The following is an 18,091-nucleotide window of genomic DNA, read 5'->3' on the forward strand; positions in this document are numbered from 1 at the left end:
ATATGGGCATTCTCTACGATACTGCGTTTTTAGTTCTATCGTATCTTTAAAAATGTGCCTGCCACAGATTTTCGTCCTTTGTGGGGGCGGAAGGGGGCGGGGCGAAATTTTGAAATACACTTGTAGCAGTGTGATATCACATGAGTCTGGAAACCAAATTTGGTTTCTCTAGCTCTTATAGTCTCTCAGATCTAGGCGCTCATCAAGACGGACAGACGGACGGACGGACGGACGGACGGACAGACGGACATGGCTATATCGACTCGGCTATTGATGCTGATCAAGAATATATATACTTTTTGGGGTCGGAAACGTTTCCTTCTCTGCGTTGCACACATCCACTTTTACCACAAATCTAATATACCCCTTAACTCTTTTTTGAGTACGGGTATAAAAATGTGGAATATTAATGGGTTGGATCATATGCACCAAACAACATCAAACATATTGGTTAGTTGGATACTTGGACGTGGACAGTACTATCGATAGGAAGAAGAATGAGCTTTGCTACTGGCCGATGGATATGGATATGTTCGCTCAATTCTTCCTAGGCGCCATTCATTGAGTGGTAGGTTGTCTTCCTTTACGACAACCATATCGCCTGCTTGGAGGTTCCGCGTTGGGATGTTCCACTTATTCCTTTTGTGTAACTCTTTGAGATACTCTTCCTTCCAACGGAAACAGAACTGCTGGTTTTGAGCCTTAAGACGCTGCCATCTGTTGATGATTGACCCTGCGTGCTCTTTTATTTCTGGCTCTGCAATAGAAATTAGAAATCAGTGGGCCGCCAACCAGAAAGTGGCCCGGACTGAGGGCTAGTCGGATCTTCTGACGCTTCCCACAAGCCACCCATGTGAGGTGCGCTTGGAGGATTGAAACGCCATGTGAGATGCTGTTGAGGATATGCGGCAATAACGCAGTTTCTTGTAGCTACCAGGAAATCATGGGAAAGGGCCTTTGCGGCTCCTACAAATTTTTTTCCATTATCGGAATACATTCGCTGAGGGCAGCCCCGTCTTGCCACAAACCGTCGAAAAGCGGCGAGGAACCTTTCGGTTGTGAGATCTGAGGTTGCCTCCAGATGGATCGCCTTCGTGATGAAGCACACGAAGACACGGGCAAGTCTCCCATCAGTTGGGTTTGCAATTTTCGTCGATGGATCACACATACTTGACAGGAATTAGGAGTCGTCTTCACTAAGGTCCGCAGTTTCGGGATCCAATACTTGGACCGGATGAGTCGCATCATAAGTTGATTTCCACCATGCAGGGAGATGCGGTGAGTAAATTGAACGAGGAGACGCGTAAGTACGCTTGAATAAGGGAGAATGATCGGGTGTTTTTCATCATAACTTAATGACTCGGATGTTTTCACGCGACCGCATGCTCTGATGACCCCTTTTTGGTCGATAAATGGATTTAGGTTACTGATGCCGCTAGACGCTGGAAGTGGCTGCTTGTCTAGCAAGCGCTGGACTTCCTTTGCATACTCTGCGCGTTGAGTACAGATGACCATCCGATCTTGTGTCTCGGATAGCTCGTTGCTACTGAGCTGGACAGGAAATCGAGTGTTTGGCTTCTGACACCGCATGATAAAACGGAAAACGTAAGAAAGGACCCTCATGGCCTTTCCGAATTCTGAGAAGCGCTCGATGATAGTGGATTCCGGTGATGACTTGGATAAGTTACACTACACCGTGCGTTGCTCCAACTCCGTCTCGTGCAAAGGTGCAGCTGGGATAGGCCATTGGTCTTGGTTCAATTGCAACCATTCTGGCCCGTGACACCATAGATCGCTGCTAGCCAAATCTTTGGATGAAACCCCTCTGCTAGCAAGATCAGCAGGGTTGTGCTCCGATCTTACGTGAGACCACGTTCCCTGGCTGACGGACTGGGTGATCTTTGTCACTCTGTTAGCTACAAATGTCGTCCATTTATATGGGGGCTTGTTTAGTCAGGCTAGCACAATTGTGGAGTCTGTCCAATAAAAGCGCTCGTGGCTATCAAGGGACAGTTCGCACAGTTCCAAGCGTGGCAAGGACACGGTCTTTACCGGAGCCACTCTCGTCTTTGCTGTGAGTAGATGGACGAAGACCTGATGGTCACTCCCTACACGCACGTAGATGGGATGCATCGCAAAACCCGTGAAACTGCAACCTAGGGTGATGCTGCACCCATCTCGGTCTGCAAATTTCTTGGAGAGCAGGATAGCTAAGGAGAAAGTCCTGCCATCCTTTGAGGCGGTCTGTTGGCAGAGAGTTGTCCCACCCGAGCTCTTTAAGCCAGATTTCCTGCATAAAGATTTTTGCTCGGACTATAAATGCAGCCAGCCATCCCGCTGGATCGAATAATTTGGATATTTGGGATAGGACTTCTCTTTTGGTACAAGAGGAACTCAAGGCTACCCTTGATGGTTTAAAAAAGAATTCGTCATTGTCCGCTTGCCACCGGATACCTAATGTCTTTGCTGCGCTAGCGTCCTAAATTTCAAGGAAATCGGCACACAGTAAATGGTCCTTAGGAATGTCCTGGAGGACTTTCTTCTCGTTAGAAGTCCACTTTCTCAGCGGGAATCCCGAACTATCTAAAGCAGCGCGAAGTTCCTTTATCGCTACGATTGCACCTTAGGTAGTGTGTGCGCCAGCAAGCACATCGTCAACATACATCGAATTGGATATGATGTTGCTTGCCAGTGGGAATCGCTTTAGGACATCTTGAGCAAGTTCCTTCAGCACACGAATGGCCAAGAATGGAGCGCAATTTACCCCGAATGTAACAGTGGTAAGCTCATAATCACAGAGCTGGACATCTACGTATCTGGAAAGGATGGATGGAGATTGTCGTTTAGACTCTTGCCATTTGAGGACAGACTGGAGGCGTTAATGACTACCCTTAACTTTGTAGTGGTGCTGTCCGGTTTTTGGACAGCATGATGGGGCAGATAGAAGTTATCGGAATCATTACTTGGAGGTACTTGGCACATATGACCTAAGTCAACGTACTCCTGGAGGACGCGATCATACGCTCTTTCAACGGAACGTTTGGTTTCAAACGCCCTTCGTTTCTAAGGAACTGAGCTAGTGCGATTGATCTCGAATGACCTAATTTGATGCATTCAGGATTCCGAAAGGGCAAAGAGACCATATATATCTGCCACTTGCATCTCTACGGGTGGTTCGCATAAAATTGTCTTCACAGACGGTCTCAGAAGAATCTTCAACCAGCCTGGCTGGAAGATCCTCCACCTCCCAAAACTTCGTTAGAAGTTTTTCTAAGCGCTGCTCTGAGCTGACACTTATCCTTGTCGTAAAGGAGGAAATTGAGGTGCGAGTTGAATCAGCTACTGGTCCCGTGAGGATCCATCCAAATATGGTCTCCTGATCGAGTAGCGATCCGCAAATGTTGGGTTGGGAGCCATGTTGGCCCTCGAACATGTACCAGCAACAACCGCAAATAGAAACATTCATCATTCTTCGGATGAACTGTGTAAATACGACCAAGAGCATCTGTAGAACGCATATCTGGATGACCAGGAACTGCATCGCCTTGCTTCCGACGTTGAAATTTCTTCGATGTAGCGTTCCAAGTGTAATAACGTGGCATTACTGAGTAAAGCAAAGTACGTGCGAACGGATCGCTTTGACAAATCGCACAGAAACTGGTCAGTGTTGTCGCTGGAGGTGTTTCGGCACGTTGAGCAGCATTCGACGCTGTGAAATATACTCTCTGACCGTTCTCTAGATGCACCCCCAAATGTAAAACAGTGGGATGACGTTCGTGAATAGGGAATGAAAATATACGCCAAATTGCTTCATTGCAGTTCACATATCTACCAACTTGATAGCGCGTGATTTCATCGTTGGTATTGGATGTTTGGATACCAAAAACCGCCATGTCGCTCCCTTTCGTGACATATTTGCAAATGTATTTAATTGACTTGACCGAATTGCAAACTCAACATTACAATGTGCTTTGAATGTTTTGGAAAGAAGTGGCGAATATGGAACAATCCAACTGTTGTCAACTACGAAATCGTTTCCTTTCACTTTAGTTTTGATAGTTCTACCATTATCATCGGGTGATCGACGCCGATACAATGGATAACCATCGTTGCCTGTAATGGTCTCTGCCGTCAATTTTCGTGGATACCGTTTGGAACACTTGCCGTCGACCATGCACGGTGATTGTCGGTTGATAGTGCCACACGGTCCATGAATCATATTCGTGACTACAACATCATGTAGGTCTGGATCGGTTTCAGGAGCAGGAATCTCCGCACATATGATGTCATCTATTTGATCTGGCCGAATTCTTTCGACTAACCAAATCAGAATGTGAGCATGCGGTAAGCCTCGTTTTTGCCATTCGATTGAATACATCCAGCATCGAGTATTCCCAAAGACGTGTTGCTTAACAATGTAATTCATTAGTGACCGAATTTTTTGCCTGAAAACACGTGCGGTGATGTCGTGTCGATCACTTGATGTTTGTCCGGGAAGCAGCAATTGAATAATTTCTATCCATTTCGGATTACATGTAAATGTAATGAATAGATCTGGCCGACCATAATGACGAACATATGTCATTGCATCTTGCGCATATTCATGCAAATGACGCGGGCTACCTATGTATGTCGCCGGTAAAATAGTCAACCGACCAACATTTTCTGAATCTCCTTCTGTGCTAATTGCATCGCGTAAATGGATATACTCTTCCAAACGCAATTTAGCTTGATTCAACCGAATGAAAGTCAGGCGCTCCGTTTCGATTTTAACGTACATGTCAACGCAATATTGTTGAAACAGTCGACGAAATCGCAACAAATAATTGTCAGAATTTTCACGAATCATCAAACGATATGCGTAATAATTCATCGAACTAACCTTCTTGGTAGTTTCCTCACCTGAAACAAATGCAGTAAAAATTGTATTTTAGAACCCGTAATAGGTTAACGACTCTTACAGCTACTCTCTACTAAATTAGAAATTACAACTTTTTTTGAGTACTAAAAGCAAACAGAATAAAATGTATATCAAGTTAAAATGAAAACAATAATATATATCTTACCATTCAATGGATTAATCATTTTGAGATTTAAGTGATATCCATCGTCTCCTTTCCAAAACATCAGCGGGTATTGTAACGCGTCATATGAACGGTGTGTTTCATATATTCTTTGTAGTTGCCCAGTATTGCGTCGTGTAAGTACAATATCACGTGTTTCCAAGTTTTCACCAACAATCAGGATTGCCACTTCATCGATTGTTGGAGCATTAAATGTGCGTTCATGTGTTCCAGCTGGTCTTTTATCTGCTCTGATCACAACTTTATAGTCATCACTTGGCATGCGCTCTAAAGCAGTCTTGAACAGTTTGACCAATGCATGATGTTCATGAAGCATTTGCTGCAGATCTTGGAGAATTGCTCTTTTCGTAGCTGTGTTGATCCCTTGACGCCGGTCAAGTTGTTCTTCCATATTGCCCATGAAGTATATTTGCAAGAATTTATGCTGTGCATCTTCTATAGGTTGCAATGATCCAATGCGATGGCAAATCTGGCCTTGAATCTGTAAAGTCAAATAATAACATGTCATTTTTATTTCAGAGACAAATACAGAAATCTAACAAACTACATTCCAGATTTTTGTTACAATGATAGAAAATAAAGTTTTTAACGTAAATTACCTTAAATGTCGGATTATATCCGTGTTTTTCGATAATTTCCGCCCCAAATGAAGTCATTTGGAAACAGACATTGTATTTTTGAGTGTTCGCTAGAAAATGTCGTGATTCTAGTGTTTCGCCATAAAGCAGGGAGCACAATGGATCTGGTGGCGGGACCAATAATGGCAATTTAACTTTACCACTAAGGCAGCACAAACCAGACGTTTCACCAGCAAACTTCAATGCTCCACAATGCTGGCAAACAACGTCCATTGGACCATTGCAAACTAAACGATGCAAGCTGTAGTCGATGGTGCAATCATACAGAAACGCTGCTCGATTCAAATCAATACTTGAACCATTTCTTCTTGCACTGCGAAGATTGTTCCTCTGTTCATCTGTACGATAAGCTCGACGATTTCTCCTTTCTAACCTAGCCGTTTCAAGGGCTGCCTCTCTTTGCTCTTGTCTTTGAGAAGCACTGTTCGTGGTGGGAGTTCCTGCCAGTAATCTTGTAAAATTCCGCCTTTTTTGTAGATGTGGTCGGCTCTGATGGGGGTGATCTCGCTCGGGATGCGCAAAGGAAAAAATGCGTGCGTGCTTCTTTCTTCAGTTTATTCGTAAAACTAACTTAACATTGCAAGCTTAACTCTACGACACCTTCGAGCTCTTAAGTCACCGCTCAGCAACATTTCCCTTGAGCTTTTGTGGTGGATATTGGATGTTGCAGTTGCTTCATTTTGGGAAGGCGCATGGTGCATGCTTTTCGGCATGAACAATTTATTAGTAGCTTATTTTGTTAAGAATAAATGCCGCTAAAAAGTTATTGTCCAGGCATTAAGCTGCAGATACAAAGTGTCTGGGTCGGATTTTAAGCTGCATTTGTCAGCTTTTCAGAACTGCAAATTTCCATGTCACCAGATATAAGATACTTAAGTTATGTGAAAAATAAAAGCACTTATTTCAGGTAAAATTAGTTTTGAGTCGTTTTGGTCAAACGGCTGCAAGTCGACCGTTTATCCATAGATTTTGATGAGCAATACCTTAAACGACGCTTAATTAATGCGTCTACCTAAAATTAAAAATGTTGGCCAAGAATTATATTTTTTTCGTCTTTTCCCGAGTTTTTAAAATCAAAATTTCGAAAAAAAAAACCGCAAAAAATGATGAAATTTCAGGCGTTAAGCTGCAGATACAAAGGGTCTGGGTCGGATTTATAGTTGCATTTGTCAGCTTTTCAGAACTGCAAAATTCTATGCAACCAGATATAATAGGCTGTTTACATTGGGACTGCGTCATGCTTCTTTGCGTCTTGGCGAAGACGCAGTTTTTTTTACATAGGTTAAGCATAGGGCCCTAGTGGTGGCAAAAAGTTGCGTCGGTCTGTGATTCATGTGCGTCTATTCGATATATTCGATTGCTTTTGCGCTTAACTGCACATTTTTGCACTTTTCTGCCTACACTACTCGACAAAACAGAACTTTTTTTTCCTCAAGGATCCAAACCTACTTTTTCTGATAGATATGGGGCTTTAAATTTTTTTAAAGAATTATGGTTTTTTTTTTTCTATGGCAGAACTTTTTTTTGAAGAATTTTTGATGTCTGGTATTTTTTTTTAAGCTTTTTTCAGAGGTAGCGATAGTTTTTTTCACATAACTTTAGTATCTTACTTCTGGTTGTACAGAACTTTTCTATTTTGAAAAGGTAATTAAATAGCTAGAAGTTAAGCCCAAATACTTTGTGATTTCAGCTTACCGTCTGGGAAATATAAAGCATTGAAATGCAAAAATGATGATTTTTGTGCGGTATTTTTTACGAAATTTTGACTTTAAAAACTCAGGAAAAGTCGAAAAAAAATTATATCTTGTGTCCTCTATTTTTTTGTGTATAGGTGCGTTTATTTGGCGTCGTTTAAGGTATCGCTCATTCGTTAACCAAACCTAAAAAATGAAAAAATTTTACAAAAAATACTTTTTGGAAGGTTGCGGGCCCAACTGCCAATTTGGAACAAAGCAAACGAAAAAGGGTTGTACATTTTGTACCTGATCGCGTTACAGGATATAATTTTTTTTTCGACTTTTCCTGAGTTTTTAAAGTCAAAATTTCGTAAAAAATACCGCACAAAAATTATCATTTTTACATTTCAATGCTTTATATTTCCCAGACGGTAAGCTGAAATCACAAAGTATTTGGGCTTAACTTCTAGCTTTAATTTTTAATTATCTTTTCAAAATAGCAAAGTTCTTTACAACCAGACGTAAGATACTAAAGTTATGTGAAAAAAACTATCGCTACCTCTGAAAAAAGCTTAAAAAAAATTACCAGTTTTCAAAAATTTTTCAAAAAAAAGTTCTGCCATAGAAAAAAAAAAAAATATCATCAAACCATTTCTAAGCCCCAAATCTTTAATAAAAAGTAAAATTGCTAAGAAAAATGAGATCGTTCGGAGTTCTGTGGCACCGCTGAAATTTTTACGCAGAAATCCTCTGCGCGGATTCCCATTTCGGTCGCGATTTCTGTGGCACCCCTGATAATATATACACAATTATTTTCTTAAAGGTCCTTAAAAGAGAGCATTATATGTGGGCAACCAGTTGAAAAACAGCACACAATGGCTCAGTGGTTTGATGATTTGATGTTAGGAATCGAGCGTAATGTTTCCAGTAAAAATAAGGAGAAGTGAGTATATAAAACATATTTTTAATTAAATTTTATTGAATGTATTTGCAAGTTTTGTTATTAGTGCAATAACTAGTATTTGTAGAAGATCGTTAGCGAATGAATGTTTTACGAGCATTGACTTTATCAGCTCAGTCTTATGAGTCTTTAAAAAAGATCATATGGGCTCGGCGACTAATATTAAAATCGATCGAACAACTGTTACCTTTAAATAACCAATTATATAAAATATGACTTTAATTTTGTATATTAAAATAGCTTTAAAAGAATTACATGTTTTTAGTGGTTTTAAAGATAATTTAAAAAATTTTTTCCAGTCTAACCGTGACACTAATTCATTTTTGTACCCATCGTCATCCCGTAAAACTGTACAAGTAGCTTTAGAACCCATCGAATGGCTGGCGGAATCCTAAAAGTCATTGAATTGAAACTAAAAGCCCGAAAGTACCCTTGATTTGACCTGATAATTCCGATAATTATACACATCTGCCAACTTTTTAATGCAATCACAAGACAATAACTTTCCCTAAAAATGGAAAAAGTTCATTATAGTGATAATTCCTAAGCCAGGAAAAACGAGAAGGAACGTGTGAGTCACTTCTGGGGACGCTACTCTACTTATAACCGTACTCAGTCAGTATATGTATACATTTTTGAGCTTATGATTTTTTAGAATTTTAGAATAAAAAAAAAATTTTACCTTTTTCATTTTTTTTTGCTACATCTGTTATCTACATCTACAATGTATATTCTACATCTAACATGTATATTCTACATGTACCATTTAGATTCTACATTTCCTCGGCTAGGGGTTGCTCGCACACTGAACGCGGCAGAGTGTGCGAGAAGGAAAATGAGTTGCGTTGTCGTTTGCTGGAGGGGGCGGGGGGAAACAACTGAAAATTAATTTCTTCATTCTGGCTATAATTATGATCCGATCTGATTCAGATTCAAGAATCTGATAGATATGGTCATTCTCTACGATACTGCGTTTTTAGTTTTATCGTATCTTTAAAAATGTGCCTGCCACAGATTTTCGTCCTTTGTGGGTCGGAAGGGGGCGGGTCGAAATTCTGAAATACACTTGTAACAGTGTGATATCACATGAATCTGGAAACAAAATTTAGTTGCTCTAGCTTTTATAGTCTCTGAGCTCCAGGCGCTCATCAAGACGGACGGACGGACAGACGGACATGGCTATATCGATTCGGCTATTGATGCTGATCAATAATATATATATTTTAGGGGGTCGGAAACGTTTCCTTCTCTGCGTTGCACACATCCACTTTTACCACAAATCTAATATACCCCTTAACTCTTTTTTGAGTACGGGTATAAAAATCTGCAAATTTGTGTATTTCTTTCTCGTTCTCTCTACCAGTACATCAATTGGAGAGTAAAAGAGAGATAAAACCGATGTGTTCGGATCTGACACAGTAAAAATAACGAGACTTGCTTCGTTCGGTCCGTTTTGGGAGTGCGATTCGAAGTTATGACAAAGCCGAATCCCTCGTGATCTTTACAGTATATGCCCGCTTCTACTCCCTCTTCCATCTTGGAGCCGTTAATTTTAAAGTGTTGAGTCTGATCCCGACCCTTTTTCCAGTCTTCGAGTCCCATAAATGAAGTTGCTTTGACACAAGGCTAGTTTGGGGGATCATGTAATCAGATCTATTGATCATGTCGCTTCCAATTAAACTGTGCCCGAATCCTTGTAGCGACATCAAGTTACAGATGCGACTAGGCGTTGTGCTGCCTTTCCTGCAGTCAGTTGAGCGTGGATGTCCATATGCAATGACTGCACCATCAAGTGGCCCATGCGACACAAAGCCGAAACCTGTTACGCGCGGAACCCAGGCAGAAACGCAGCCCTCCTCCCACCGCAAACTTACCATAGAATAATACTTATAACGGGAAAGGTATTTTAATATTAGTGATATAAAAAGAGAAGAGAGTTAGTGGTGGATATTATATGGTAGAGCGAATTATAATCCGAGCATTAGACCCTAAATGGCTATTGCAAGGAATAATTTGATCTACAAAGTGAAAGGAACAAAAGAATAACGTTTCTAGTAGATCTAATAGGAATCGTTATGTTTATACGGCTCAACAATTCAGGGCTATCTACGTCACCCTTGATCAGGTTGTGCATAAAAATCACACCAAGTATTTTTTTACGACTCACTAAGGTTTATTAAAAGCAATGGCAGTCTCAAATTTGCATTCCAGTTAAGGCCACCCAGAGCAAAAAGTTTTTCTGGACTGATTCTATACGGTCCTGATGTACTCTGCACTGAGGGCACCATACACAAAAGTCGTATTCTAAAATCGGACGAACAAGCGGGATATAGAGTGTTACATAACGGTCATCGAGTTCATATGACCACCTGTTCAGAAAAATTGAATCTGGGATCTAGTTTAACACCATGATCTTCAACCAATGTAATTCTCTCAAGAGAACCACCGCAGAGGGTGTAAGGAGCCAACAAGGGGCTGGAGCGATGAATGTCATTACCTTGCATTTCGAGGCATTAAGGTGTAACATATTTGCAGAACACCATGACTGAAAGCTATTGAAATCGGATTGCAAGCGAGAGTGAAATGAAATTTCCTTATACTCGAGAGTTTGTTAACACTGAAGGCAGGTCATTAATAAAGAGGGTGAAAAGTAGAAGTAACCTTAACAGGTGAAGAGAAGGAGTTTTTGAAGAGGACTCTTTGAGACTAGCTAGAAATCCATCTCAAAAGATTTGGCGGAAACCCTAAAAGGTCATGTTTTTGTGCTAGAAAGGAATTGTTTACAGAGTCAAATGCTTTACTGAAGTCAGTGTAAATAACATCCGTCTGCAAGTTACCTTGGAAGCCTTTAATGATAAAAGAGATAAACTCTATTAAATTTGTGATTGTTGATCATCCCCTTATAAATCCGTGCTGAGCTGGTGCCACAAAAATCACTTCCGCTGGAATTTTACCTCAATTCAATTCTGCGGTGCCACACACCGATTTTTAAGGACATTCGAAACCGCGCACTATTTATCCAGCGATTTGATTAAATACACCCATAAACACACACTTAAAACGAATCGAATCTTACTCTCCCATTAAGAGTTGTTCAATTGGGTATTAACCCTCATCCAAATAATTTAACATTATACATGTTAAGTTAATAAAATAAGCCTTTTAGTATGTCACTATCCGCTGACTGAATTTTCACTTAACGATTCCGCGATCAACCCGCTGGAGTCCGAGGTGGTCTCCTAGGGCGATTCGGACTTTCGAAGTTAGGACAGTAGTTCCACCCTTTTTAAGCCGAATTCGGAGCAAGATATTAATAATTATATTGAAAGCATTCTGCTTTTCTTTAATTAGGCATTAAAAAAAATAGCTCATTGCAGTAAAACTTCCTTTAGGTCCAACGTGTGCATAATTTGTGTGCAAATTGTGAAAACATTTCTAGTCATTTGTAGTGTTCGGCTGAGTGCAGACCCATGGGAGAACAAAGAGAAACATAGCGATCATTATACCAAAAACTGTTAATTGTAATGAACCAAAAACCCAACAAACTAACCTAAGCTTACCCTATAATTCAGATGTCGGTTTTTGTTTGAGTAGCTGATTGCTGCCATGCACGGAGAGTTGCCTGCCAGACAGCTGCTAGATTTCCACATTGCATAAGATACCTTATTTCAGGCTGGGATATGCATCAGCCTGTCCAGGGTTCCTCTACAAGAAATTTGTATATTTGCTGGAACTTACGGTTCGGGGCTGGCCTTGTATGACCGAAAGAGTGGTAGGAAAGGTGGGAAATTGTATGACTCAATAACTTCTGTCGTTTTGGTTTTGTTTTGTTGATTACACTACTCGACAAAATCGAACTTTTTTTTTCTCAAGGATCCAAACCGACTTTTTCTGACAGATATGGGGCTTTAAAATTTTTTAAAGAATTATGTTTTTTTCTATGGCAGAACTTTTTTTTGAAGTCTGGTATTTTTTTTAAAGCTTTTTTCAGAGGTAGCGCTTGTTTTTTTCACATAACTCTAGTATCTTATGTTTGGTTGTAAAGAACTTTGCTATTTTGAAAAGATAATTACAACAGCTAGAAGTTGAGCCCAACCACTTTGTGATTTCAGCTTACCGTCTGGGAAATATAAAGCATTGAAATGCAAAAATTGATAATTTTTGTGCGGTGTTTTTTACGAAATTTTGACTTTAAAAACTCAGGAAAAGTCGAAAAAAAATTATATCCTGTGTTCTCTATTTTTTTGTGTTAGGTGCATTAATTTGGCGTCGTTTAAGGTATCGCTTATTAAAATCTATGGAGAGACTTTGGAGCTAAAATTCCTTAACCAAACCTAAAATATGGAAAAAATGAACAAAAAATACCTTTTGGAAGGTTGCGAGCCCAACTGCCCATTGGGAACAAAGGAACGCGATCAGGTACCAAATGTACAACCCTTTTTCGTTTGCATTTGAAAAAAAACAAGCGCTACCTCTGAAAAAAGCTTAAAACCAAATACCAGTTTTCAAAAATTATTTAAAAAAAAGTTCTGCCATAGAAAAAAAAATATATAACATCAAACCATTTCTAAGCCCCAAATCTTTAAGAAAAGGTTAGTTTTGTTCCTTGAGGAAAAATCGTGTTGACTAGTGTTATTTAATTCTATTATTGGCTTGGCTGGTTTGTTTCAAATTCAGAACCTGCTTGTGCTACTTGTGTTGCGGGCTGGTGGACTGCCGTGCAGGGGTCGGCAACCTGCGGCTCTTTCGTTCTAAAGATGCGGCTCTCCAGTTCCATTAGTAGTTAGCATTAAAAATTATATTAAATATTCAAAACTCCGAAAAAAAAATCTTTTGTAATTCAAATATATACTGAAAGGAGGAATACAGCCTTATTACTGACCCATACATTTTCGAAAATAACTGTCATTCTGAAATGGCAACTATAGCCATTTATTCCCTAAAATATCGATGTTTAACAGCCGATGAATCATGAGAGTCACCGCTAATGTTGCACAGATAATCATATCAATATACGATCCATTTCGATAGTGCCGCCAATAAGCCGAGATTACTGAGAATCTCGCAGAATTTTTGGAGTGCGAATATTTTTCAATCAAAAAACTCTTTATCGAGGCCCTTTTGCTTGACACTGAAGACTGACGCCATTATTAGTTACATTTAAACTACTTAGCACCCAGTGTAACATAATTGCAAGAAGAAGACGATTTAAAAGCAATTTTTTTTTTACCAAAAGGTAGAATCGAACGAAACAGATTATCAATTACCGAAAGGAAGTATTTAATTAACAATTTAATTCAGCTCCACCGCTAGAATGGCATCGGAAAAAAAGAAGAGAGGAACGGAAGATGAAAATCGTGCGTTTAAGCCGGATTGGACTGAACCGTTTGCAATTATATGCAACACAGATGGTCTTCCGTCATGTGTTATTTGCGAAGAAAAGCTTGCACATAATAAGAAATCGAACATAGAGAGACATTTCGTTACACACCATTCCCAATTGGCTGCTAAGTATCCAACCGGTGACGCACGAAAAAAATCTCTTGAAAAATGCAAAAACAAAAACAACAGTTGAAATCTATGTTAAGTAAGTGGACGCAATGTTCAAATACGGGTACATCAAAGATTGCTTTGAATGTGGAGGCGAAGAATTGTTTTTTGATTTCCAAAATAAAACGGAAATCATGAAGAAAATCAAAGATTTGCCATTATCTGCAAAAAACATACAGGATTGAACTGCTAAAATGTCTTCAAATGTAACCCATATGCAAGTGGAAGATATCCAACTAGCTTCTGCTTTACCACTTGCTATGGATAAGTCTTGCGACATAAAAGACACATGAGGTCATGAGCTTGGTAATTAGGATCATTAACAGCATTTTGGCAAAAGCTCTCTACCATCGCCTGTTTCAGGAATTACTTGAAGAATTAGATAGCCAGTATTCTGATTTACTTCTGCACAATAAAGTGCGATGGCTTTCCAGGGGTAACGTATTGAAACGTTTTGCGTCTTGCTTGAGTGAAATAAAAACATTCTTGAATCAAAAAGGCATTTTTCATCCCGAATTAACAGAAGACAAATGGCTTAAAAAATTGAACTTCGTGGTGGATATCACAAAGAAATTAAATGAGCTCAATGTAAAACTATAAGGGAAGGGAAACCCAGCGTATACCTTGCTTGAGGAATTGGCTTGTTTCGAAAATATTTTACTTCTTTTTGTCGAAGACATAAGAAGGGGCAAACTAATTCATTTCGAAAATCTGAAGCAATAACGCGATCAAACCAATGCTAATATTGACACAAATTTTGTAAATTGCGAATTTTGGCTCTTCCGTCTCAAAAGGTTGCCGACCCCTGGTCTAGTGCAGTGTCTGGTTGTCTTTTGTTGTGTAGCGTTTAGAGACCTTAATTTGGGTAATTGGGTATTTTGCTTTAGATTATTTTCTTTTTCCGAAGGTGCTGACACACCGCTATTTGTAGAGAACCGTGGCCAGAGCCAGGGTTTGTTGGCTGTATGCTGTATGTTAGTTCGATTTTTGTTTTCGAACAGCGTAACTCTGCTGCCCATTCGCTGTTTGTAACGAGCCATGGCTAGAGCCATAAATTATAAATATATTTCCGTCTATCACTCTCTCTATTACCCAACTCTCAATGACTGTTCTTTCTCTCTCGAGTCCGCTTCCAACTCCTTAACTATCCCATCAGTTTCGCTCCCACCAGCTAATAGATGTCCAGGACCACCGAATGCAGGCATCACAGGTACTGTGCCTATGGTGCCAAAACCACTGGTGGGAGTCCCACCAAAGCGACAAGTTTTTGTCTCGCGGCTAGCCCCTGACCTCACATCCAATGATGTTACCGCTTTTATACAAAGCAAAATAAAAGCCTTTGGCTTAAAGGTAAAAAAAAATTTAACTTTTCTTACGCCAGGGAGATATTTTCCTTTAAGATAAGCGTCTCCCGGACTCAATTTGAAACCATTTTTTCCGCCAAGTTTTGGCCGGAGCATTTGGTGGTTAAAGAGTTTAAGGCCAAGAAAAAGAATAGGCCCCCCATAACTCTTCCTAGTAGTCATACCAGTGCTCCATCTTTACCCTCATCTTCCACCTCAACTTCTACCCATCCAAAAAACTAACTTCCTCTCGTTTAGTTTCCTACCAGAATGCTAGAGGCTTGCGTAGTAAGCTCAGCACTCTTTTTTTTGAGAGTCTCGCATTCTCGTCCCATGTTATTGTGTTTACCGAGACCTGGTTAAAGCCGGAAATCCGTAGTTCCGAAGTTTTGGCAGGTCGGTACACAATTTTTAGAAATGAACGTTCGTCTCGACGTGGAGGCGGGGTCCTCATTGCCATGGACTTAAACTTCACGTCGGAACAACATTTCATGGTCTAGGTTCAACAAGACCTGGAATTCCTGTGCGTAAAACTGATTCTCCCAGACTTTTCCATTTCATTACTTGCTCGTACATTCCACCTTCCTCAGATGTCTTAATATACGAGCATCACCTGTCCGCGTTAAAAACTGTTTCTTCCTCGCTATCAGATAAAGACCATATGATAGTTCTTGGTGATTTCAATTTGCCAGGTACTGTTTGGTCTTCGGTAAACGATTTTGATTGTAAACGAATAACCCTGTGACAATGTCACTACATGACTTTATCGACGGCTTGTTAAACCTATCCTTGTCTCAAGTCAACCATGTGAAAATTCCTTGGGTCGATTGCTTGATCTGTGCTTTGTCTCGGATCCGACCATAGCGTTGTTAACCCGAGCCCTTCCGCTCAGTATACCGGAAGACTCCTACCATCCTACATTCGAAGTGTTGGTCGATATTGGGCCTACTGTATTGGATCGAACGGGTAGGCTATCGGAACGTGTCCGCTGCTTTCGTAAAGCCGAGTTTACGAAGCTTAATAACCTCATTATTCATTTTGATTGGTCCGCTCTGTACTTGTGCACTGACGTTATGAAAGGCATAAACATTTTTTACAATGTACTTGACACATTTTTATACCCGTACTCAAGAAAGAGTTAAGGGGTATATTAGATTTGTGGTAAAAGTGGATGTGTGTAACGCAGAGAAGGAAACGTTTCCGACCCCATAAAGTATATATATTCTTGATCAGCATCAATAGCCGAGTCGATATAGCTATGTCTGTCTGTCCGTCTCTCCGTGTGTCTGTCTGTCCGTCTGTCTGTCTGTCCGTCTTGTTGAGCGCCTAGATCTCAGAGACTATAAGAGCTAGAGCAACCAGCTAGGTTTCCAGACTCATGTGATATCACACTGCTACAAGTGTATTTCAAAATTTCGGACCGCCCCCTTCCGCCCCCACAAAGGACGAAAATCTGTGACAGGCACATTTTTAAAGATACTGTTTGAGCGTAGAGGCGCTGCGAAGTCCCACAGTTGATTCCCAAAGATAAATACGAGATGTTGCTCCAATTTCTTCAGTTTATATATATTCGTAGGGTTAATCACTAATTGTATAAATGTATGTAGTCGCGTGCAAATAGACCGGCCGTTTTGCTTGGGGTGAAGAAGCGCATTATTCTCTCTGGTCGAAGTCAGCTGCCGACGGCTGTCGGCTGCGGGAGCGGGTGCGTGAGCGTGGGCGGGAGCGTAAGCGTGGTGAATACGAGCGCGCGAGAGCGCGTCACCGGGGGGAAAAACGCTCATAAGCGTGAGAGCGAGAGCGTGCCTTTGCGTAGCTGGATTGCTAACAGTGGTGTGGCTAGAATGCCCACAGAGCTGTTGCCTCGCCAGCGCCGTCCTCACTCTGAACATTCTCCCCCCCCCTTGCAGGATTGTAAAGACTCTATATGCTCCGATTTAGAATCAACGGACGAGGGCGCACATCGGCACTGTACGTTGAAGATGAAGGCGGCGGTGCCGCAGACGAGCCAGATGGGTGTCGAGACTCGGGAAGGTGGAGTAACGTGTGGTGGCTCCGGTTACACACCTTACACCGATCACCGCTTCGGCAATCTTGGCCGGAGTGTCGGTGAGCCAGGCAATTGGTGCAGTAGCTGAAGTGGAGGACAGCTTGGAGCATCCTTTCGGAATCCAGGCGGAGAAAGCGGCGGCATTTCCGTAGAGGATGGATTTCAGAGCAGACTCGGCATTGATAGGACTTAATACCCCGGGAACGTCTGCTCTCCACGGTGCGGTCGAAACGGGCTCGAGTAGCCATGTCTGTATGTGGAAGGCTAGGGCGAAATGAAAAAGTCGAAGAAGCATTAGAAGTGAGCTTGGAACGGATGACGGGCACATTTGGGACATTGGAAGCTACTCTGGAAATTTGACAAGAAAAGGATGCAACTTGATGGCTCGCCGTATTGGACACGGGACTAGTGAGCACCCAACCAAAAATGGTTTCTTGGCCGAGAAGAGAGCCACATATGTTGGGCTATAAGCCGCTTGACATTACCGATGGTAGGATATCGGCCCCAACCAGGACATCGATTTGTGAGCTCTCGAAGAATGTAGGATCCGCCAATGGAAGACTTGGAAAATCTTTCAATAAACTTGGCGAGATAGGATGCAACGGAAGATTCTTTGCCCATTCCGGGATAACATAGGCTGTGGCGTTTAATTGTAAACCCGGCCTCGTTGGGGAGCGAATGGAAAACTGACAGAGCTTATCGGACTGAGCGGATACTGTCTGATTGAGGCTGGAGATTGAATCGTGTTGAAAAGGCGTTCCGTAATGAACTTTGCATCGGAGCCCGAGT

At 41.2% G+C, this 18,091-nt stretch overlaps 2 protein-coding genes across 5 annotated transcripts in view; one reads left to right on the forward strand and one right to left on the reverse strand.

The window, feature by feature from the left end:
• The window catches only part of LOC111079813 (ran-binding protein 16), a 161,605-nt gene that overhangs the window by 91,446 nt on the left and 52,068 nt on the right, over positions 1-18,091 (forward strand). For 3 of the 4 annotated variants that reach the window (XM_041595856.1, XM_041595854.1, XM_041595855.1), the window contains exon 15: positions 8,222-8,341. The exons of the other annotated variant lie outside the window; for it this stretch is intronic. In XM_041595856.1, the coding sequence (XP_041451790.1) occupies positions 8,222-8,341 (120 nt within the window). The remainder of the gene's footprint in view (positions 1-8,221; positions 8,342-18,091) is intronic. 4 annotated transcript variants of the gene reach the window in all.
• On the reverse strand, positions 3,712-5,564 carry LOC121405233. Its single transcript, XM_041595858.1, has 2 exons — positions 5,067-5,564; positions 3,712-4,902 (listed from the first exon to the last, which is right to left on the reverse strand). Exons 1-2 carry the CDS (start codon positions 5,482-5,484, stop codon positions 3,821-3,823), a joined length of 1,500 nt encoding a protein of 499 aa, XP_041451792.1. The 5' UTR covers positions 5,485-5,564; the 3' UTR covers positions 3,712-3,820.

Source organism: Drosophila obscura, unplaced genomic scaffold, assembly GCF_018151105.1.
Source record: "Drosophila obscura isolate BZ-5 IFL unplaced genomic scaffold, ASM1815110v1 contig_87, whole genome shotgun sequence".
In the NCBI taxonomy this organism is placed as follows: Eukaryota; Metazoa; Arthropoda; class Insecta; order Diptera; family Drosophilidae; genus Drosophila; species Drosophila obscura.